Raw genomic sequence first — 25687 nt, forward strand, 5'->3', positions numbered from 1 at the left:
TTTTGTTTGACTATTAACTTTCAAAATGATAAAGCCAATATACATCAATCGTTACAAACCGCTAGGATAGTTATCAGATGCCCCCCCCCCCCCCCCCCCCCCCCCCCCCCCCCCCCCCCCCCCCCCCATGAGGACCAACGCATATTTAGATGTTGCGAATTCCAAATAATTGGTACTTTTTGGATGGTAAAAAAACTTTTGTTTGACTGTTAACTTTCAGAATGATGAAGCTAATTTACACCCGTTAGTGTATTCATCAGATACCCGTCAAATGAGAAGGGGCGCATATTTAGATGTTGCAAAGTACAAATATGACACTGATACGTTTTTGTACTTTTTGGATGAGACGGTTTACTACACATGAGGTGTTTTATAACTTATTCTTTACACAAATCAATAGTTATATTCATGTGATTAAATATGATTAGAATACAATGCAAAAACTTGAGTGGGGTGTTAGAAAGTTTGTTCAGTATATAATCGCTTTAATCAATGTATGACGCTAATGATGAAGATGAGAGCAAATAATGCTACAGTTGTCCATCTACTTAGTACCGAATACTCAATGTTAGTAATGCTTACCACGGATTGTTTTGGTATTCGCATTTTAATGAATATTACAAAATGAACATATAATCATCTTAAATTTCTATTTTGATTGTTACATTGTTCCGTTTATACCACGTTCAGATCTCGAGTAATAATTTCAATGTTTTTATTTCGTCAAATATCGCAAAGTCACATTATTTCTTTAACAGCAGTTTAAGTTGAACTCTATAAAACATGGTTTCGAATGCATACGGTGTTTATAATCAACTTCCTTTATTCTCTATCGGAAGTGACTATTCGTCATCTACTCATACACTCTGTAGGATTCTAAAATATATGCTATATAATTCCATTGAGGAAATGCATTAAAACATTGCTAAATACAACCATTATCAGCATGATTTTATGTTACAACTAAATGTACATGTAAATATGCTCACAAACATGTTGAAAAATTATGATGCATGAAAGGCGAAGATAACGAACAGTGCTATTATATGCAGTTTTCACACCTTTTCACAGTACACAAGTTAGCAATATACGACAAAACATCAAACTACTTTTAATTTACGTTATAGATTGCGTATCCATGTTATACATGTACCTGTGGATTGTAAACCATGTCTATGATCATGAAAAATTCAAGATGATATTGATGCTTGAGAGTGCATTTATAAAACCGGGAACAATAGATTTCCAAGAAATATCAAATTTCAAAAGTTATATCCAACCCTTCATTAGGAAGTTGCCATGAACACATTTAAAAGTACGTTCTCTGTCATCTAGAGCACTGTCACTTGTTTATCCTTATTATTTTTCATCACGTAATTCATAGGTACATGATACAATCATACAACTCTTTTCCGTATGAAAATGATATATTTAACATCAAACACTTTATTCCATTTTGGTTCTTTTATCCCTTAGCACCCCCGGCACAAGGATTCCATATCGACGAGCAAAGAGTAGTATAAATCAATTTCAATATATCTTATCGATCTAATTAAGGGCAGTGTATTTTGTAATAAACAATCAAATGTGTAAGGTTTTTTTTGTTTGTTGATAGTCTAAGTACTCGCTTCGCTATAGTGCACCCACAGAGATATATTTCTTAATTTTCAAAATATCATGAAAATGTCCAACGCCTTGTATATCCCATAAACCATCAGAATATTCATTGGCCATTAAATTCAAATAAAAGAATAATTTTAAGCTATGACGCCACAAGTAGAGTCCACGGATCAAGGGTATTTCTTCTATGATAACAACGAAATAGTCTGACAATTGTATCCAAGTATTGGTTTGGTGAACGTTTGGCTGTGTGGGATCCTGAAATAAAATTAACATGGTGAAGTAAGTTTGATTTGATATCATGCTATCCAGTGTCTAATCATCTTAACTTTGAATCCACTTCACTCCTCCCAAACCCTTGGCAGATTACACAATTAAAACAGTGCTAAATTCCATTGGTTACATTCTTCAATATTTGAACAAGGAACATATTCGATTCACAAAGGACATGAATATTTTCACGTGTTTATCAGTTTTATACTCGAGTTGTGTGGGGTTTAATGACTTAAATACCATACAAATACCGTCAAGTGATATTTTTATTTAGTTTTGTTTAAATATTTTAAACAGACGAAAAAATGACACAATCAGCCGATTCTCCAAACACAACCGTAGGACCTTCTACATCAGAATGTTCACGCTTTTCGTCTTACCTAAGAAAACATGTCGCCCCCTGTTTAGCTTTCTATGGTAGGCTATTATTCTACCTTTAATTTTACTGAAATGATTCTATTAACTGCATAGTTTTAGTCCGTTGTTACCGCCATATTTCTTTATTTTTTACTAACAGCATTGTGAAAGCAGTTACTTGAAAATCACAAGCTACATTATAAAGTTAAAAATCAGATCATCACTGCGAGACCAGGTTAAGTGTTGTAATATATTAGGGGTTTGTGGAGGAGATGAGTCAACCCAAAAATCAGTGTGTAAAGATGATATCCGAATGAATACTTTTCCTTTTCAAAATATATACTCTGTTGATGATTCCAATTTCAAAGGGTAACTACCTTTTGAGACTAACGAGGAATTGCATCAATTCTACTCTTGAATGAACCATTTGTAAGTCTCATTATTGCCTACAAATAAAGATAGATAGATAATAATTGTATTCAAACTGAGTTTACAGAACAGTTCTGGAATTTATCGTTGTTATATTACCTACTCTTGGGTATATTAAGAAAACAAAACAAAGGAAACAGGAAAATAAAACAAAAAGATCGGGATTCGTTGGCATACATTTAGCAAATGCTGCATAAATAAAATCTAGTAAAAATCAATAACATATTTATAGGACTAAATTGCTTAGATAAAAAGCAACTAAATAGCTTAACACAAGAGGCGTATGGTAACCATAATTGCAGATATGGTGACATTGAATGCATTAACAATACACTTCTATAGTTCTCACCTGTGCCAACTCCTCCCAGTAAAGTCTGAAATCTTCCCCATCCATACAGTTTTCAGTCAGTTTACCATGTGCACTCATATTCCTGAACTTTCGGATTCTCTCGATATCATCTCCATTCGTTTTCTGTCCAACCGCTGGTTCCTTTCCCCAGTCTCTAGTCGGGGGAGGTACATTGTCGCCAAAGTTCCTCAAAAGTTTGTACATGATTGGAACATCAAACGACGTAGACATGACTTTTGAACTACAACCTGTGGAATTATCTCAAGAATAGATCAATATTGTCATAACAATATACACAAGCATACATCAACACGTTTTCTTTACCACTAAATAAAGAACAATATTTCAAATACTGTTTAAGGAATGATGAAGTCTACCTGCTGGGTAAACAGTTTCTATCTGATCTTCCGTGAATTTGAATTGTCCCTTTGTTAGATGAGTCTTGTGATCTTGGAGACACTGTTCTAAATCATCCGATGGAAATATTGTGTCAAAATACGCTTGTAAAGCATCTCTTCCGGTTTTCACAAGTTTCTGAATTTTCTCTTCATGTGTCGTATCCACTGACAAATAAACACAACGAGAATGTGGAATTAACGTACACATAAAAGCACCATTTGAGTATACAAAAACCAACATGACATACCTTTCTCATTTCCATTCTGCGAAGAGAGATTCATTGGACTCTGAAATTAAATAGATAATTCAAACATTAGAAATAAAGCATGGCCTACATTCGGGAGTATATTCCGCTCTGCGCTATTCGTGGCATTCGATTACAACAGAATTTGTAAAGACACCTCGGTACATTCATTAAAATCATACAATTGTAACATCACATTTCAGGCAGTGAAATATAAATCTATAATCAGAGTATAATAAGATGTTTTGTCAAACAATTGGATATAAAACAAAAGCAATATATGCTCAATAATAAATGTATAATATGAGCTCGTGAATCGATAATTTAGTTTAAAAATTTAAATTACTTTTTCATAATACATTTTAAGTACGGAAGAACAACCATGCCCCAGTGTTCTACCTTCATAGTTTTGTAAATAACAACCGCGATTGGACAGCAAAAGGACATAGTAACTTCTGTCCCGACTCTGATTACGAATAAATGAGACGAAAATTGTATTATGTATCTGTAGCTTGAAACAGTGATTGATATGAAGATAGAAAAGTTGGGTTAACTTGCAGATTGTGAAATTATTTACATTTCTATTTACATTTACATTATTTCTGCTACTGGACTGTTAGTTCAGTAGCTAAGTACTTGGTTACTAGCTTGAAAATACGGATGTATATTTAATTGCTGTTATAAAATTTAGAAATTCATTTCAAAATCAAGGATTGTCTCCCTCACGCATAGCTCTTATCCTTAGACGAATTTGACTCCACTTTTTTGGCACACTGTTTTTCTCTATCATAGCTCTAAAACTTCATTGTCATTTCGGATTTCAAACATTTCGGTTGAGCATCACTGAAGAGACATTGTTTGTCGAAATGCGCATCTGGTGCATCAAAATTGATACCGTATACGTTTTACATTACAGTGATAAAATACCTGACTTACAATTAAATGCTTTTTGGCTAAGAGGTTTTAAATTATTGCATCATTGGAAATAAATCTGAGGTAAACATGATTTCAGTAATTTTGAGGTCACTCACAGACTTCCAGAACTTTGTTAAAGCTTCCACATCTAGTAGATGATTCTCAGGGAATTGGTGCCTTGGACACATTACTTCTCCCCTGTCTGGTATTTCCTCTTGATACACATAACAATTCACATCTCGAGTCAAAACATCTTGGACAGAGCATTGGAACGCGATCCTGTATGTCACTTTTTTGTGAAATGTGCTCATTAAGTATCCTAGTCTGTTCTCTAGAGTTGTTTTTATATTTGAGGCGATATCAGGATCTATAGGTGTATTTTGTGGACGAAATATCTGAATCTGTATTGCTGATATCGTCACAACAAGGGCAATAAGGTGGTCTTTGTAAACGAATATAGCGACATCTTTATATAGGCACGGTATCGCATTATCTATCACCACTTTCCATTCAGTACCAACAATACAAGCAACTATCAACCGACAGTAGAAGAAGAAGGGCAGGAACTCGAAATGAAGTACTAGCACTGACGATTTCGTTTCCATCCCCCGCAGTGCGATGGTTTCCTTTCTACCAAAGTCTCTTTTGTTCATACAAGGAACATAATGTTTATCATCCCCAATCGCCAATAGTCCAAGTCTTTGCATGTACTGTAATATTGAATCTTCCTCTTCTGACTCTATGAATAAATCTTCCCAGATACGTGTAAGAAGACTGTGTCTGAGGTATCCGGTTTGGTTGAAATATTTCCAGTCATTGTCAGTTTCTGCCAAATCTCGGACGTGTTTCTTGTCTGATATAATGAACTTGAAAGAATCGACGAACCACTGGACATCGATAACAAGTGATTCTAACAGTTCTTTTTCATTGAAGTAGAGAATCAAACCGATGTCATTGAAAAAGCGTAAAGCATCTTGAACCTTCACACGGGCATTTTTCGAATCAAGCCAATAGTTTTCCTCCAGTTCGCTGACTGGAATAATCCTTGCAATTCGTTCATCGAATTCTTTCGCTTTTTCCTTCCGCTTCATGAAAACTAATTCAATTACTGACCATTCTTTGGGAATAGATTCTTTCCATCTATGATCCTTGGCGATGGAAACAATGCAATGTTCTAAGTCAGATAAAGGATCCAAGCAGCCGGTATCATCAATAGGTAGACCGATAAAGAAACATCTATTCCGGCGAAAGTGTTTCTTAAGCTTTGTATCATCTGCCGGAAGCAAATCCAAAAGTCTATCAAAAAAATCCTCCTTGTCCTGAAAACAATAATGCCAACGCATGCATAATAATATTAATAATAAAATAATAATAACAATGATAATAATAACGATATTATTATCGTCATTGATACTAATAATAATGATAATGTTAAAATGTAAAGGTTCGCCATTTAAGCAATTTAACGCACTAACCCTTTCGTCGGTATTTTCACTGTGTGTTGCTACAACAATAATGGACGTGTCCTCTGCACAGTATGTGTGGATTGACTTAAGCCAGAACATAACATACCCTGAAAGTATTAAATTACATCATACATACGTAAGAATGTTAGATAACAACATACACATCTAGCATACATTGTGAAAGTTTACAATAATGTGTAAGATTAAAAATAATGGATACTTTGTTACTTTATTTCTTATCATCGTTGAATGTGAAAAGGAAAGGTAGATATAACAGAATTGCACACCGAATGGTGTGTATTTTCTCCTCTTCACACACTATCGTCTATAATAAACTATGTTTATACAAAGTATAGGTTATCATTTTATATACATAATTTGTCTTTCTATATACCTCCGTAAGTCCAGTCGGCAAACATTGTTCCATTTTGTTCACACAAACTTTCATCAACCTTTTCACTGAAAGATTTGGACATGTCCAAAACGAGCAGGTAAAATGCTCTTCTGCTGAGGAAAACTTGATGGCAGGCGTAATAGGCACATTGTCCCCCGAAGTCCACAACACTCAGAATCTGCTTGTCCTCTTTTCCTGTATCCTTAGGTAGTGCTGTTTAAATTGTATAACAAAATATGAACCAAAAGAGACAGAAAAGGAGAAAGGGAGAGAGAGAAAGAAAGATATAGAGATGGAGAAAAATTATGTGAGAAAAAGCATGCGCTGTAAAATCAAATTTGTAGCATTAGTGTATACTTCCTACTCCCAGCGTTCCCTTAAATCCACAACTCACTTACGTACTATTGAAGAAGCTAAATCGCTAAACACATATATTAATTTAAGGAGAAATGCTACACCATAAATATATATATGATTGAAATGTGGAGGAAATGCCCAGTAATATCTTGAATTTGATACATTTTAAATCTGCTTTATTCAGTAAAAAATCAGTTTTAGAGTAATGTAATCTGGAAAAAATAAGAAAAAAAACCCGCTGGCTTGGAACCCACTATATACAGTTTGGCAGTCTACGTGCTAACCTATTGTAATGAGGTACTCAGCTAGCCAATTGAATCTAAAAGGAATAGTCAAATCTGGAAGTAATTCATTTTGACGATGTACCATACCTCCTTAAGACAATTTTTCTGTGGATAACTAATCATTAAACATGCATGCATGGGTCGAGGCCTCGGCTGGTGGAGTGTTAGTCCCCGAGGGTCTCTACAGCCCAGTAGCTAAGTACTTCGTTACTAGCTTGAAAATACGGATGTATATTTAATTGCTGTTATAAAATTTTGAAATTATCTCCCTCATGCATAGCTCTTATCCTTAGACAAATTTGACTCCACTTTTTTGGCACGCTGTTTTTGGCTATAATAGCTCTAAAACCTCATTGTTATTTCGGATTTCAAACATTTCGGTTGAGCATCACTGAAGAGACATTATTTGTCGAAATGCGCATCTGGTGCATCAAAATTAGTACCGTATAGGTTTTACATGCATGAAAGGTGAACATAAGTACAGTGATCGATCTCATAACTCAAAATAGAGAGTTGGACAAATCAAACATGGACCCCTGGACATAACAGGTGTCTAAGAGCGGTAAACATCCTCTGTTGACCGGTCACACTTGCTGTGAGCCCTATATATTAATCAGTTAAACGGATGTATCCGTATTCTAAGTCTGTGTGACGGGAAAGGTATAATAATCGGTATGAAACACGCTGACTTTAAACGAGATTCTTGAAACTCTTTTATCATCAACTTGTCTGTAAGTAGCCTGCTTCGATTTAATAACTGATCATACTTGGAACAAAGTCCTGTGTATCGAATCAGTTGAAATAGTTGGCAGGTGATGATGGAATATTGTTACATGAATATGGGAAATCGATGATGGGGAAGCTGAAATCATACCGTTTGTCATCATATGTCACATATTTAAGAGCTAATATTTGTATGATTTACGACACGTACGTAGAAATACGAGGAAAACGGGCGTTGATCAATATCATAACTTCCATCGCTGGTGTGTCCAGAGGTCCGTGGTTGCTCAACTATCTATTTTGTATTCCTTGTGGGATTTATGAGATTTATCACTGTACGTTCTCTTCACTTTTCATGAAGAATACAAAATTAAGAACTGGGCAAACATAGGCATGTGGATATATCAAACGTGGAATGAAGTGGAGTAAACACCCCATGTTGATTGCTCACACCCGTCGTAAGCCCTGTCTCTTGACCGGGTAGACGGAGCAATCCGTAGTCGAAGTCAATTGATAAAGACCGGTCTAAAATCTTTATAAAATATATCAGGATATAGATCTCACTGCGGGTCTAACCGCTCGACAGGGGATGTTTACTCCTCCTAGCCACCTGATCCAACCTCTGGTGTGTCCAGGGGTCCGTGTTTGCCCGACTATCTATTTTTATTGCTTTTAGGAGTTATGCGATTGATGACTGTTCGTTATCTTCACCTTTCACAGCATTAAACCCAATTACTTTTTGTGTTGAAAAACTAGATCATCATACCGACCAATGGATTTGCGAAATGTTGTCTTTATATAAGACTGTTGACACCCCTATAGCGTCAACTCATTTGCAAGTGACCTGCCTTGATTCACAGACCATACACAGAACAAGCTATTACGTATCGATTCAGTTAACTAACATAGCCACCATATAGAAGTTATAATTCATTACATATTGTTACCTAATTATGGAAAGTTGAACATGAAGAAACTTACATTATCCCAATTGTTTTAAAGTCGAGTTCTTAGTTTACCGTTAGGATATGAAAGTCGAAGATATCGATATATGTTCAATAAAACATCTACTTACGAAATAAATGTGGAGCACGGTGTGGAGTATGTCAACTCCGTGTATGAATGAAAGTTAATATTTTCAATCGATTGAATGCCGTCAATATTTCTAATCGGTGTAATCATTGCAGAGAATTGTAAGATTATTTTTGTTATTGTTTTACAATAGCCATGTATGCACTAGATAGTGTTGATTACAACAATTATTATTGTACTATTTGGTGTATTCTATAGTTTACCTCTCAAACAACCACTGTCTGTTATTTCAAACAGATCTTCATGAACCTCCAGTCCTACAGTAGACTCCACTTGTTTTAACTCCTCTAAACCCTGTTTCTGTAGACGTCTAAGAAGAGTAGTTTTACCAGCTCCGGCACAGCCCACGATCATCATACGCGCTCTGTGTATTGTCTGTGTTCCTCTTTTAGCACACTCCACGTACCGACACCGTGCTTCGTAATCCCAGTCGGAGATTTCATCTGGTACCTGATCAACTGAAAATATCGAGACAATGGCACATTTTTTTTTCCATGATACCTTTCAATAAGACGAAAAATCCGACATTCAAATACACACCAGAGAACAGTGGGATACAATGTATATGTGCTCAGTACAAAGTACAACTATCTTCAATACGATGACCTCCACCTATGATATATCTATCTGTCCGTCCTTCTATCCATCAGCCTATCCGTCAATCCATTTATCCATCGAATTATCTGTATACCTTTAGTTGTATATATGTGGATATCTACCTATTTATCTTTTCATTTATCTATCTATTGTTACTTATCTATTGCTACCCATATCTATCTATAACTTGTCAAATACTACTCTGATTCTACACACAAGTACTATGAAATTGATATTAAAAACGTGCTGAAGTTCCACAATGACAATATCTTTGTGGTCTTTGGCGCTCACGACTTCCAACAATCTGGACCCAGTTGCTCAAAACCTTGGTTAAATTTAACCACTGGTTAAGCTAACCAGTGGTTAAAGGACCAGAGCCACAAAGTACTAAAATTGGCCCTTTCACCAAAATAAATGAGACTTTCACAGTTGATGCTCTAGGATTTATAGGTCATAGAACAATTTATTTTATAACAATATCTTTTCTAGTTTTCGTTTACAGTCGTTTAAACTTTGTGTTGTTTTTCAACAGAAAAACTATATAACGTCATGATGTTGACGTTATGAGAATCACAGTGTAATACACAAATAATGGACGCATAGGTTAATATATATTTTTTGGGCTTATTCTGATTGTAAATCACAACTGTTAAAATACTAGGAACTTGTATATTTTCTATCACGATGTTTAAATTTGTGATATATCTCCCCCCCCCCTTCCCACTACATAACACTACAATTTTTTCCCCGCTGTATTGGACATAATTGAAAAATCGTGATCAAAAATTAAAATTCCTTGCAGTGAAAGGACCACAGCAAACAGTATTGTTTTACCGTCTATCTCAAAGACGAGTTTATATTTTCAAGTTGCATATATCTATTTTTCTCACATTATCACCAGTGTGAGATCGACTTTACCCATGTGAGACAGCCATGTGAGATTTTTCTGTCTCACACTGCTGCGACGTCATTTGATTGTGACGTCATATATTTTCTATGATTTACGTTACACGGTGAAGATTTACGTTACACAGTGAAGTAAAAATATTTTGCATTGTTATCTTTAAATTTTAATGTAGTATAGCTTTCTGGTGGACAACCTTGGGTTTTTCAGTTTACACTTACAGTGTAAACCATTTTCGGGTATGCTCTTTCTACCTATCTAATTAGTTTTTGCATCGAAGTTCAAATGAGGATTTTGATAATCTAAAATTTTCTGAAAGCTCCTAATTTTATGCACTAAACTGTAGTTAAAATGTGAGAAAAATAATCCTTCATTATTTACTCGTGTGGGATAGGGAAATTCCACCTCTGGAACAAGATTCGCTGTCTAGGACTCGGCAAAGCCTCGTCCAAGACTGCGAATCTTGTCCCCTCGGTGGAATTTCCCTATCTCACACTCGTACTAATGAAGGATTCTATTAGTATCAACTTCCATTAAAATTGATATAATTGAGGATAAAAAAAAGAGAGACAACTGTATAATTTCGATTAAACTTGAGTTAGTATAGTAACTAATTACAAAAATGGAGTTTTAAAACTATTTTTTTAAAAATAAAACACGGTGGACCTTTAAAATTGTCGGCACCTCTGAAGTCTTAATTTTATGAGCGAGGTAAACATTTAAGTCCACGGAGATCTGACATCTGTGCCTCCTTTGTGCCACCGTGCACCTTCGTGTGATAAAAAAAATACTAAGCGAAATATTAGTGGGTGAAAATTAAAACGTATAAAACGGCGACTTGTATATACTCATATCATTTAATGATATATATTATTGTAAATTTAAAATAGTAATTTAATTTTTAAAAATGTACCTTCACTGTCTATCTTTAAAGAATTACCATACTGATTTGATAACTTACTTAAATTGTTTACATGTTGGAGTTTGCTATTCGAAACAATTCATCTTAATTACCCTTAACTTATGACGTCCGTTCTGTATTAACTTTCCACGTTTATATGTTTGAAGCAGATATAGAGTGGACAATGTCACTAAATGGATTTTAATTATCTCTAAGTAGAAACCTCAACATGTTTGTAAATCGGTATTATTTCTTGTATATAGATATATCAAGATATTGATATATATCCGTATGCAGACTTCCCCGCAGACGTTCACACCTTTATGAAACGCCCAAATTCTCGACATCCCGTACACAAACACCTGCACGTGTTAGTCGTTTCACAGCACGAGCAGCACGAGTTCACCAAGAGAAGGATCATTTGACTTTGAAAATGAACAAACGAATATCACATGGTATAAATTGGCATTGATTTCAATTTGTTAAATAGCATGAATTATATCAGCTCAAAGAAATGTGAACCATAAAATGACAAGTAAAAGCATTGGTTTATTTGTGTGATTATTTTAAAAGATTTACATTTATATTAGTGCACCACATGTATTTTAATGTATAATTTTCATTGTAATTAAGAATATTAGATGATTTAGATCCGCTGTCTACATGTTTACAGGTAGTGTAGAAATATCAAAAAGTGCACAGTTGACAACGCGATTGAAATAAGAATGCGGACAATTTTTTGTTTATTCAGTGACTCACGAACTTACCCGTCTTCTGAATGAGAGTTATAGAACATACTATTTATTTATATCAGTTAATTTAACATGGAAAAAAGAGAAATTAAATATATCAGAATGAAGTGGAATGGCTACCTAATAAGAATAATATTGTACATTTAAGATTTGATTAAACTTCCCGTACCTGTATACAATTAATGGTGCTCTCTCTCTCTCTCTCTCTCTCTCTCTCTCTCTCTCTCTCTCTCTCAGTTATGGATTCAGTACTGTTGTATAGCGTGTATGAATAGAAGTAACTAAAATGCAAATCGTCAAATAATGTTGTCTATATATATTTGTGTGTGAACTAATTGCATTTGAAACCGATATTTTAAAACATCCTTACAGTAGACTTGGATGGGTCCATGTGGCGATCTATCCACTGCACACTTAAAGAAATTGAATTTGGGAGGGGGATTAGGACAGTTTGAGTGGATGAAAACCACCACCGCCACCACACACATGTACACAATTTAAGGTTTTGAAGATTGGACAATTTAATAACAATTTCCTGTTGCTATTGTAGGCTGAATTATTAAATTAAGATATATTTATTGGCACAACACATGTCCAGTTTATTAATTGGCAAAACATATATAATATAGCATTCAGTCCGTCTGTCATAATTTAATTTTACTTGTATCACGCAATTTGATTTGTTGAGCACACTGAAAAAAATATTTGTTTATATTGTTTAAATGTAACTTGGCATTGGGACACACCTCCTTGACAACCAAGACGACACTATTTTTCCTTTTCTAATTTTACATTGGACAATGGAACATTGATACGTTGATAGGCCTTCGAACTAGGCCATGAAATTGAAAATCAACGGAATCAAACATGCACAATTTATAAATACTGTACTGTCTTACCCCCCCCCCCCCCCAACAAAAAAAACAAAACGCACAGTCTTTGTTTACAAGTAAAGTTACATAAAAATAGAAAATAAAAAACTCATGACATGTACAACGATATCATATGTGAAATCAAAACAAAACAAAACCAGTATATCGAGTATTTTTATATGGGGTTTACTTGATCCGCCTATCGAAGCATAAAATGCGTCATGAATATCTTACAACAGATGACGTCATGTCTCATCGATAACATGTGGATCGCTATCTATGAATTGCTTACATAATTTACTGTCGGATTTAACTGACGGTAATGCTGCATGCTATGGTAAGTCATGTTGTAGTTTAAATCTGTTATTTTGAATTCCTTTTTGCCTGACCAGGTCATGCTAATATTCCGCCCGAAACTTGGATGTACTGTAAATCAAAGAAGGACTTGCTCCCAATGTACGTAAAGTTAGGTTAAATAAAACAGTTATTTCGAATGTTGACAGTCTAAAGCTGCGTAGTAACACTTTTGTAAAATAAATAGAGCAAAAATTATTCGATATGATATCAGTACCATACAAGAATACTTGCGTGAAGCCTGAATATTTTCCGATATCCCAAAGTGAAAGAAGACGCCGCGCCATGTTCATTTCAGTCACTAGGCCTAACAGTTTCGGTAACTGTCGTTTCGTTCAATGATAATGTTTATGATAATAATGTAAAACTACCAAAATTGTACACAGTTTTTAAGCAACAATGCAATGAAGATGTATTGTGAACGACTTTAAAAGATGAAAACAACTAGGTATTGAAAATGAACATCTATAGTAAAAGGGCAAAACAAGCTGCAACCGAAAACTATTATTAGGTGAGGGAATTTCCCTTGCTTTAAAAATAAACACCGAACTAAAATGACCTATGTACATATACATGACACGAAATAAAAAACGTAGTTTCTTTCTCCATAAGATACTTAAACCAGCCATATTTTCTGTAAAATTCAAGTTTACCACCACTAGCGCATTATAAGCGTAATATTTTTCAGCAATCAGGAATATCTTTTTTGTTAAAAATAAAAATAGTGCTCATAGCTCTCCCTAAAATATTTTTGCATTTATGGTCAATTGAAAAGGTGTATATTATAAAAATACTTTAAATATTTTGGGCGAGATGAAACCAGTGTGACAAAACCTTTACAAAATAACCAGTTTTTGGTGGAAAATGACAGAAATACGGTACCATATCCGGTTCTAGTATGTATACAGCTTTAGTTGTGCTCCTATTTTTAAAATCTAACATGTTTTTTTAAGCCCCGGATTCTGATACATATTTATAACACCAATACTCCTATTCAACACTTACTTTCATTTTTATATATTTTAAGGGCCATAATATGGGGTTTGTGGCTCTGGTCCTTTACTATCCACTGAGTAACTAAACACTGGTCAACATTCTGTTGCTCAAAGTGAGTTTAGCCCTAGGGTATACTAACCAACGGTTAAGTTCATTTAACCAGTGGTTAGTATCCCATAATTCAACAACATGTAAACAGTAATGGCTGCTGCAAATGTTAATGAAGCGGACAGAGAAATTTTCACCTAATGAGAACCTATTCTTAGTTGTACAAGTCATATTATGAAGTCAACCGAGGCCGTTAACTCGAAAAGGGAAAAAAAGGGGGGTGGGGGTGGGTAAACAGTTGAGAATGTGAAAGAGATGTACACGAAGACTTGTTCGAAAGCAAAAGGAGGAGAAACTGTATGCAAAAAACTCACTGAATATAAACTGGAAGGGTCCACCTCCTTTGTCACTCAACCCTGTCTCATAGAAAATTATTTAGATCCACCGGAAATCAGTGAATTTGATTCATCGGGATTTCACGAAGACTTGAGGATGGAGGCTTTGATATTCACGTTAAGCCTACATAATTGTATTATTTATACTAAAACTACACTTTTCCTATTACAAATACTGAGAATTGAAATACGTTTTAGTCAAAGGAAATTCACAAGTTGAGTAGTTCGTTTGCAAACTGGCTTCTATCCCCCCTTAGTGTACACCTAACACGAAGTTGTAACTTAATCAAACGGTATAATTTGTTTCAGTGAAGGCATCACATAAAGTAGGCATAATTAAAATAATCCGCACACGTACATGATAATGTTGGAATATAGCCTAGCTAAAAACAAATCGAACTATTCTTGGACCTACTCACAATTTGAAGGTCACTGCAATCTATGAATTCGCTCCTGTAGAATTTGGGTCCTCATACAATTGATTCAATCTTGATTGATTGATAATGATTGATTGTATTTTGTTTAACGTCTCTCTCGAGAATTTTTCACTCAGATGGAGACTCACCAAGACTGGTGAGAGGGATTCAAATTTAGACCTTTACCAGGGGCTGATCCAGGAATTGCGGTTACGGGGGGCGCCACTTTATGAGGCAGGGAATCTGGGGGCCGCTTTGAGGCCCGCAGTGGGTCCAGGGCGAAGCCCTCGTTGGGGCCCAGGAGGCAAAGCCCCCGGAAGCTCCTGGATTTTACAGATTTTAAAGGGCTTGAAATATGTCTCCTATTCAGGTCATTTGTACTATTTTTCATCACTTTTGATCAGGTGAAATTTGTATAATGACGCAATTTTTAAAGGGTTTTGGAAAAAAAATTAAGTTCTCCTAATACATAATTCAAGAAATCAAAATATTTGGTCATTAATTTCTCTGGGAATGGTAGAAATTATTGCTTCTTTTATCGTTTTGTACATTTTTCTAAACAAGATACCACGATTTACTTAAATTTGAAAATTTTAGGGGGGCGCGCGCTGACTGCCCCCCCCCCTTAAATCCGCTACTGTTTACTCGGCGTTTACGGCCATTGAGCAGTGAGTGTTCTTTAGCGTACCACACCTACTGTGACACGGGACATCCGTTTTTGAGGTCATCTTCAAGGACCCCTGTCATTCACACCTGATGCCGAGCGTTTGGCGATGGAACTTGCACTGCCTGTTTTAACGACTTATAGGTCTGTCACGCCCGGAATTCGAACCCCGGCCTTCCGCAAGCGGGACGAACGCTTTTTTTTTTCTCTTTTATTAACGAACGCTTTCACCTCTAGGCTACCGCAGCGGTAATACAATGTCGACAGTAGAAAAATAATTTGCATAAATGTTTATAGACTGAATTCGATGTTTTAAAACTTCAATCCCATATAATCATTTCAACTTGACATACAACATAGATGCAGTAATTATTCTTCAAAGAAACTATTGCCCCCAACACTTAAAATTGACCCCATAGACAATTTTATCCTCATAATATATATGATCAACTAAATATACTATTGTACTGTATCCCCACCTCTTTGATCATCATTTAAAGAAATAACTACATGCACATGTATTTATTTAATATTTGTGTTATTTTATAACAGGGAGTTTTTTTTTCGGGAGGGGGGGGGGCTTCTTTGGATGGTGGTTGGGGTTAATTTCAATTTATTTATTGATTCACCAACAAGTAAAAATTATCCCTGAGAATTGTAACAGGATTACATTATTTCTTTAAGGTTTACTTTATCTTAGACAACGACTTGAAATTCTCAACTCCACCTGTCAACATCGTGGTGTTTTTTGTTGTTGTTTTTTTTTTTTTTTTTTTACACCTAATTAAGTGATCACAAGACTAGTGTATAAACTGTTTTAATCTATCAAGACTACTTGTTTGCTTTCAGATAATTTAAACGCATAAATAAAATCCGAATATCAATATCCTTTTTTTTAAAACCTTAAAGATAAATAAATGGAATAAATAAAATAAATAAATATTTATGTACAACACAAAATGTGTGCACATGATTGATAACTCCGTTTAACTTAAATTGATTTAATTATCAATTTATCCAAAATTGTGTAGTTTTTAAAGTTGTATTTGTTTTTTGAAAATAAACAAATATTAATGCAAGGTGAAGATAACGAACAGTGATCAATCTCATAACTCCTACAAGCAATACAAAATAGATAGTTGGGCAAACGCGGACCCCTGGACACACCAGAGGTGGGTTCAGGTGCCTAGGAGGAGTAAGAATCCCCTGTTGACCGGTCACACCCGCCGTGAGCCCCATATCCTGATCAGGTAAACGGAGTTATCCGCAGTCAAATCAGTGTGCCAAGAATGGCTTAACAATCGGTATGAAACACGTCAGACAGCATTTGACCCAATGCGAGGTTGTATTGACGAACTAGATCGTTATAACGACCATAGAATTTGCGAAATGCTGACTTCAATCGAGACTGTTGAAATCCCTGTACCATCAACTTGTTTGTCAGTACCTTACCTCGATTTAAAAACTGACTATACCCAGAACAAGCTCTTGCATATCGAATCAGTTGAGATATATAAACACCATATGCAGGTGATAATGGAATATTGTTACATAAATGTGGGAAGTTGACGATGGAGAAGCTGAAATCATCCCGTTTGTCATATAGTTGAGTTGTCAGTTTGCAGTTAATGTCTACTTTCAATAAAATATCTAAGTATGAAGCAGAAGTGGACGACTCTGTGGTGTCCTTTATTTCGAGCTCACATGGATATATCAAATCGACATATGAGTGAAAGCTATCATTGTTAATAGACAAAACGTCATCGATATATCTAAAAGTCGAATTGAAGGTCACAGCGAGAGATTTTTTCTTCTCACGTAGAAGTTTTTGAATAAATTCTGCTTCACATGAATATAAAAACGGGTCAGCTAACAAAGGAGCACAATTCGTGCCCATGGGAATTCCAACAGACTGTTGGAAGACCTGATCACCAAAGACCACGAAGATATTGTCAATGAGGAACTCTAACATATTTTATATTTCAACTTCAGAGTACTTGTGCGTGGAATCAGAGTGGTGTTTAACAAAGTAAGTTTTTGAATGACTGATCACTAGATATGAATATTTCCGTTTTCCGTTTTTGTTGAAGAAGCAACTGTCTATGATGTCAAAAAGTCTAGTCTTTAATTTATCGTGAGGAATGGTCGTGTATAGTGTTGAAAAGTCATAGGTTTTAATGCTATTGATTTGGGAAAAATTCAGTGATTTCAAGTTTACTAAAAGTTCTTTAGAATTTTTTAGAATTTACATTTGATTGACACCACTTCTGGGAAATGTAGTCGCACAGTAAGTTTGAAGTTTCTCCTTCACAGCTGTTAACATTTTCGTGAGGAGCAAAGATAGGGGCTTGGTAGAGCACTTACTAGATCCAGCAATGCATCTTTGTTTGTAAGGGTTTTTATGTAGTTTAGGAATCCAGCATAGGTACGGTAACTCATATTCATTCGACCCATTGACTGGAATATTAAATGTGTCTAAAACTGAAGCATGGTTTTGAAGAATTTCGTCTTTTGAAATGGCAGTTGGAGTATAAGTATGATTACCAAAAGTGGAATTGATGCCAAGTTCGTTTAAAATACAGTTGTAATAATGAGCCTTACAAACAAAGACAATGTTGTTACTAGCTTTGTCAGCTGGAACCAAAGCATATTCCTCATGTAACCTATCTAATTCTTTTATCACTTCTGGTTTACTAAACACAGAAGGATAGATGGTACGTACTTTTGTTTTCATGTGTCTAATGCGGGATTTTAATATGATTTGAATAGTTTGATAAGATGAATGAAATGGGTAGATAAATAAACAGGTGACTTTAGCGTAGGGGGGGGGGGGGGTACAAACATAAAGGCATGGTTAGGAATTGGTGCACTGCGGTAGTAAACTTAGGTATAAAGGGACTCAGTTTACTCCCCCTCTACCCCGTGATCTCCCTTTTCTACCCCGGTGACCTCACCTACATGTATGTATCATTTTTTATGCATTTGTTAAATACTTAAATCTAAGAAAGAAATGGATTAAATTACATGATAATTATAACTTTTCTTAATGTTGTAGGAAACCAAACAATATCTTACAATGAAAACATGGTGAGACGGCACAGTTGGGGCTTTACGAGATCTGTGATGTACCTGCCTGATTTTTTAGAAAATTTTCAACTTCCTTTTTACTCCATTTCAGTGAAATCAAGATTAAAATGTCTCCAAACTCCCCGTTTCTTGTGTTATGTGCTCATATTTGCATAAAAAAAGCAAGCAAGCAGTCATGTTTAACCACTGGTTAAATGACTTAACCCACCTCTGCAGTTTGGTTAACTTGAATCAATATTTAACCATTGGTTAGGCAATTTAACGACTGGTTAACTTTTGAGCAACATATTTTAACCATTGGCTAAAAGTTAACCGGTGGACAAGGGATGTAACCACTGGTTAAGCTTAACCAAGGTTTTGAGCAACCCAGTCCTGTTGGATTACCCGTGTGCACCTTTATCAGCTGCCTTGTTTTTATTTTCTTAAGTGGCAAAATTTATTCCAAGGTTTATTCTATATGCAAACAAAACTAATTTCCTGGATATTTATACAAACGAGAATACTATTTGAACCATAAACAATTATTAAAGGAAATAAAATTTCCATCTCCCTGGTTTTGTTGATATGGCTACAGGTTAAAAAGAATTATTTCATTAATGCGATTTATCATCTTGCTTTATAATTGTATAAATTTTGAAGGGTGCATTGAAAAATATGATTCCAAACCACAAATAATAAACTAGTTATATTTATTTGTCAAATCTTATAGAATCACATTTTCTCCTGATTTATTTAAACAATTTTACTAGCAAGGGATGTGGATCAAGCTGACGATCGATGTAGTTGAAATTACAACTCTCTCAAAGGATATTATCCAATTAATGGCCCGTCATCATATCAACATGGGAAAATGAGAACCCGAGACCTGGTCCACGACGTGACATAACCTGTCTAAGTCAAACAACCGCTGCGTGCAGGTCACCAAGTTGACCCGGTTGAAGATTCTCATTTCCCATGTTACACTGACCACGGGTGATGAATTGTTTTATGATACCGATATAGAAAAGAAAGCAAACTGACACACAGCATGTATTTGTAACACGAACTCAGATTTCTACGATATCTGTGTACCGTGTCAATCATTTCAAGTTCTACCTTGGACGTCGGATTGTGCACCGAATTATAATTCAAAAAATATTTCAAATATTTTCGTCTTAGAAATAAAAAAGACATTTTAGAAAAATTTCTTATAATTCTACGTCTGATAAAAGTCCTACCTCTGTAATGTTACATATATTCAAACTATCTCAGTCCTTCGTAGTTGTTTACAACAAAGATCCAGACATAACGCACATTGTACACAAAATCATGACGTAGTGTCTGCATAACAAGCAAAGGAGCAGCATTTGTCAATGGGAAGTGTATCTACCTGGGGCTTGATTCACTAGACCTAATCATTGGTTATATCATGGATATTTAGTATCAGTTCGTTAGTGGTAAAATTCAGCGATTATTAATAATAATAATAGGTCAATATTATGCACGTGCAGTGATTCGGAGGTCAATATTGCAGTAAACAGTGTATTTTGGAGTCATTATTAAAATTTAAAGGTTTTCCACCAACCAATCAGATTTGAGAATTGATGATAGAGGTATAATGATAAAAGATATGACCTAAGACACAAAACAAATATGACGATTAAATACCTACGGATGTCTATTTAAGAATTAAATATTAAAATCAATTTTGGCAAACAATGCAATCTCTATATTTTCAATTTCCAGTCGGGTTTTCCATGGTTTCGTTTTGTCATAAACTCCGTGTTTCATTAACCAGACACTGTCTTAAATACCAACTTTGCACTAAATTTGCTCGTCTTATCACATAGATTTATGTTTGTTTACATCGTTGAACAGACAGTTAATGCCTTCGCAACAATGCTAATTAAAGCTAATTAAAGTCTAGCTAATGACCGATATAGATGATGGCCGAATTAACGAAACATTAGTAAAGATGGCATTTAACAAATCTGCTTCATGTCGACAAAATCCAGGCCGTTATGCAAATCTTCCTTAGCCAAATTAAGAATATTTTCAAATCTACTGGAGAAAACCAATAATTTATTCTTACGTGATGATGTGATGATATCGGTCGCGTGGCATGAAATATCTACATTTCAAAGTTCATGCAATAAATCGCTTTGGTGCTAAGTAGAAATTACCACATCATTAAAATATAAAGGTATTAGAGAGGTAAAGCATGGTGAGGTTTATTTGCAAAAAGGGTCGAGAATGTCATCAAAAGTCTTAGCTTCGTTGGTATTTGACCCGAAATATCGGACCTTGTCACATTTGAGGATATTATTTACAGAGAATGATCGACTATAACAGCACCTAAATAAAGCATACCCCTCTAACAATATTAGCAGAGATTGTCTGTTTCCTCCATTGGTTTCACACAGAATATCAGAAAAACGAGCATCACCTTTTACCTGCGCCGAACGGTTGTTTTACGAAAAAATTACTTTGATGACAGTGGCCATTAGGGGTGATTTCAAAATCACAGTATAAAATCAATCTACCGTAGCACACACAATATAAAAAATTGTAGACTGATATGATATCATAGATAAATTAAGAAATGATTACTTGGGAAAAATTTATCAAGTAGATTTACATTCACACCATTGAACACTTGACATCGGTATTAAATAACAAGACAATGTAATGGTATTTTCCCCACGATAGAAGTATATTGACCTATACTTTGTAACACACCCTTTCATTGTGACGTCATCAAGTGTGAAGTACACAGAGTTACATCAAATGTTATCTTCTTGTGTTTAGTAAACCAGAAGTGATAAAATAAATCGATAGTTTACATGACAAATGTTTTGTTTTCAGCTGATAAATCTTGTAAAAATATTGTCTTTGTTTTTAATGCTCATCATTACAACTATTGTACATGAACTTGGCATTAACTCCACATTTGGCACCATTAATAATACTCCAAATTCCCTTTTGAAAGGTGAAATTTTTCAAAAGCTGCTTCACATTTAATCACAAGAATCACATGCATGAGTTACCGCACTTATACTGGATTCCTAAACTTGTAAAAAAATTCATACAAAGATGCATCACTGGATCTAGTAAATGTTCTAACAAGCCCCTCCTCGTGAAAATATCAACTGCCGTGAAGGAGGAATTCCAACTGTATTTTGCCACAACACATGCAAGAAGTAGTGTAAATCAAATGTGGATACAAATCGAAAGAACTGCTTGTAAATTTGAAATTACAAAACTTTCTCAAATCAAACACATCAAAACGATCGAATTGTCAGCACGTTACATGGTCATTCCTCGCTATAACTTTAAAACTAGAATTTGTAAGATCATAGACAGTTGCTTCTTTAACAAAAATGGAAAAAGAAAATATTCATACAAGATAGTATCTAACGATCAGTCATTGTTTTTATATATCTCAAATGAATCGATACACAGGAGCCTGTTCTGCGTATGATCAGTTTTGAAATCGCGGCAAGCTTTTGACAAACAAGTTTATATTAGAGGGGTTTCAACCGTCTCGTTTAAAGTTAGCATTTCGCAAATTCTATGGTCGTTTTAACAATCTTGCATTGGGTCAAATGCCGTCTGACGTTTCTCCTACCGATTGTTAGACCGTTCTTGGCGCACTGATTTTGAATACGGATTACTCTGTTTACTTGATCAAAATGTAGGGTTTGACCATTCGACAGGGGATGCTCATTTCTATTAGGCACCTGATCCCTAGTGATTGCCCAAATATGATTGCCCAAATAGATATTTTGTACTGCTTATAGAAGTTATGCGATCACTGTTCGTTATCTTCACCTTTCATTCAAAATATTATCCTACTCCCAATTTAGACACAATTGCTCTAAAAGTGACGTTAAACGTTATTTCAACCACTTAGCTTTCAGGTTTCTATAACTCATATTAAGAACAATGGGCCAAATATTGACGACGTACAGGACATGACATTCTATTATGAACACGTCACGGAACTTCCTAGTAATTTATTAACTAAATTGCTGAAAGTTAGCTTGTATCCAGACAAGTCAAAAGAATGCACAGCATCCAAGCGTGGCGAGTAAAATGTGTTTTAGATACCCCATATTTACCAGGACGAAGTCTTAACAACGCAAAGCATATCTGACATGAATAAATCAACAGGTGTAGATTTCATTAGTCCCCGTATCATATAATTCTCTATGAATGCAATATCTAAACCCATTGCCGATCTTATTAATGCTAGCATCACTAATGACATTTTTCATTCACTTCTGAAAGAAACTAAAATCATCCCTATATACAAATACAAATATTTATTGGCACAAACACAATTACATTAATTGGCAAGGGCTCGTATAAAAAAGCCAACAAAATGATCCAAGTAACTATCAACCAATATCCATCTTTATCAGAAATCATTGAAACACATTTAGCTAATCAGGTGCATGAATTAAAAAAAAATGTTTTATCATATTTAGGAACTCAGTCTGGTTTAAAGGAATTGCCTTGTTGCCAAACATCACTAACTGACACAAACCTACTGACACCTGGTTGCATGGAATGAATAGTGAAAACCTCGTTGGCATTATGTTTCCAGATTTCCGTAAAGCACTTAACTTAGTCAGTCATGATATCCTACAAAAATTAAGGTCCTATAACTATGATTCACACACAATGCAATTGGTTCAGTCTGATATTCAAAAGACATTTTCTAAGCTGTGGAAATTTGCACATGGTCTGATATCCTACCCATCACAACAGGGAAACCACAAAGGTATATTTTAGGACCACTTGGATTTTTATTGCATACTCAATGACCTTTCGTTATACGTAAACTCAACTTAACAAGATTGCGAACACAGACAGATCAAAGTATATCCTTATATGTACACAACAAAAGATGTCTACGATATAATATCCAGTGTTTAATGCAAAAATGTGTTGTGAAACATTAGAATCCGTTGATATTGAAAAAGATATAAAAATTTCAAAAAGATCAATCTCTTGAGCATGGTTATCATATATATTATGTTCGTACATCTTTAACATATAAGCTATCTACATTGCATAGAATTAAGACAAGGGGTCCACTGATCTTATCGGTCACCTGAATACTAGTGAAAAAGTATCACTACTTCCATGGGCAATGGAATCTAGAAAAGAATTCCTGTTCTGAATATCTAAGCTAGATTCTAATGTTCAGCAACAGTATAAACAAGATGTGTTCTTAAAACTTCACTGTTCTCAAAAGTGCATACATTGATGAAAGGCTTCAAATGATAGGTGTGTTAACATTAAAATATCAAAAGATATGACTAATTTGGACTCATCCTAAAGTCATAACCCTAGGTTATGAAACTGACCATTTCTTGTACATCCTTTACTGCTATCTCTAAATATGCATTTAGATTTTATACAGTATCAGCAAACTTATACATACTATATACTAACTTTGGCCCCACCCTGTATATATAAAGTGTTCATCAAGATCAATCTCTTCATTATGGTTTTCACATCTATTTTTTCGTAAATCTTTAACATACAAGTTATCTACATTGCATAGAATTAAGAAAAGTCTACAATGAAAGGTGAAGATAACGAATAATAACCAATGTCATAAAATTTATAAACACTACAAAATAGATAGTAGGACAAACACGGACCCCTGGACACACTAAAAGTAGGATCATATGCCTAGTAGTAGTAAACACTCCCTGTCACCCTGGCACACCCGCCGTGAGCCATATATCCTGATCAGGTAAACGTAGTCAAAACCAATGTGTCAAGAACGGCCTAACAATGAGTGTGAAACACCTCAGACAGCATTAGACCCGATGATGGATTGTATTGGCAAACTAGATCGTTATAACGAGCACATAATTTGCGAAATGCTGACTTTAAACTCGACAGTTGAAACCTCGTCACCCTCAACTTGTTTGTCAGTAGCCTGCCTCGATTCCAAAACTGACCATACACAGAACAAGCTTTTGCGTATCCATTCAGTTGAGAGATATAAACACCATCTGTAGTTGATAATGGAATATTGCGACATAAATATAGGAAGTTGGCGATGGAGAAACTGAAATATTCATATGAATATAAAACAGGTCAGCTAACAAAAAAATACACTTCATGTCCATGGGAATTCAAACAGACTGTTGGAAGACCTGATTACCAAAGACCACAACTATATTGTCATTAAGGAACTCCTGCATATTTTTTGTATCTTTAGTTTGTAAGGGTTTTTATGTAACTTTCGACTTCAGTATAGGTACGATGAATAATATCCATCCGACCCATTGGCCGGAATATCAAATGTGTCTAAAACTATGAGTCAGATTATGAAATTGATCACTGTTTAAAAACTTCTTCATAATAAAACAAATATATTGCTACGGCATTCGATTTCACATTTAGATGTATCGACGACGTTTTATTTATCAATAATTATAATATTCATTCATATGTTGATAGGTAATATAAATTGTTATTTAGAAAAAGTCAGTCCAAAGGTGTTGTTGAATCAAAAAGGGTGGATGTATAGGCTAGAGTGCGTCAACATTTTGAAATTGAATGGAAAGAAGATGTGTTTGTGAAACACAAATGCCCCCGATAATGGCCAACTCCAAAGATGGCCAAGGTCACAAGGGCAACTATCTTGGTACCAGTAGAAAGATCTTGTCAAAAGAAACGCTCATATATAATATGAAACCTCTAATATTTACCATTTAGAAGTAATAACCAATGTAAAAAAAAAAAAAGTTAAATGTCAACGTCAAAAGGTTTAAAACCAACGGAAAGGTCTTGT

At 35.0% G+C, this 25687-nt stretch overlaps 1 protein-coding gene across 2 annotated transcripts in view; it reads right to left on the bottom strand.

The window, feature by feature from the left end:
- Positions 1 to 698: 698 nt before the first annotated feature.
- LOC130053005 (uncharacterized) overlaps positions 699 to 25687 on the bottom strand; it is a 71786-nt gene continuing 46797 nt past the window's right edge. For both annotated transcript variants that reach the window (XM_056159428.1, XM_056159427.1), the window contains 9 exons: positions 9106 to 9360; positions 6447 to 6659; positions 6062 to 6159; positions 4703 to 5905; positions 3675 to 3714; positions 3406 to 3591; positions 3029 to 3276; positions 2628 to 2696; positions 699 to 1878 (listed from right to left, as the gene is read on the bottom strand). In XM_056159428.1, coding sequence (XP_056015403.1) covers positions 2637 to 2696; positions 3029 to 3276; positions 3406 to 3591; positions 3675 to 3714; positions 4703 to 5905; positions 6062 to 6159; positions 6447 to 6659; positions 9106 to 9360 — 2303 coding nt within the window. In that variant the 3' untranslated portion in view covers positions 699 to 1878; positions 2628 to 2636. The remainder of the gene's footprint in view (positions 1879 to 2627; positions 2697 to 3028; positions 3277 to 3405; positions 3592 to 3674; positions 3715 to 4702; positions 5906 to 6061; positions 6160 to 6446; positions 6660 to 9105; positions 9361 to 25687) is intronic.

The sequence above is a fragment of the Ostrea edulis genome, chromosome 3 (assembly GCF_947568905.1).
Source record: "Ostrea edulis chromosome 3, xbOstEdul1.1, whole genome shotgun sequence".
Lineage (NCBI taxonomy): Eukaryota > Metazoa > Mollusca > Bivalvia > Ostreida > Ostreidae > Ostrea > Ostrea edulis.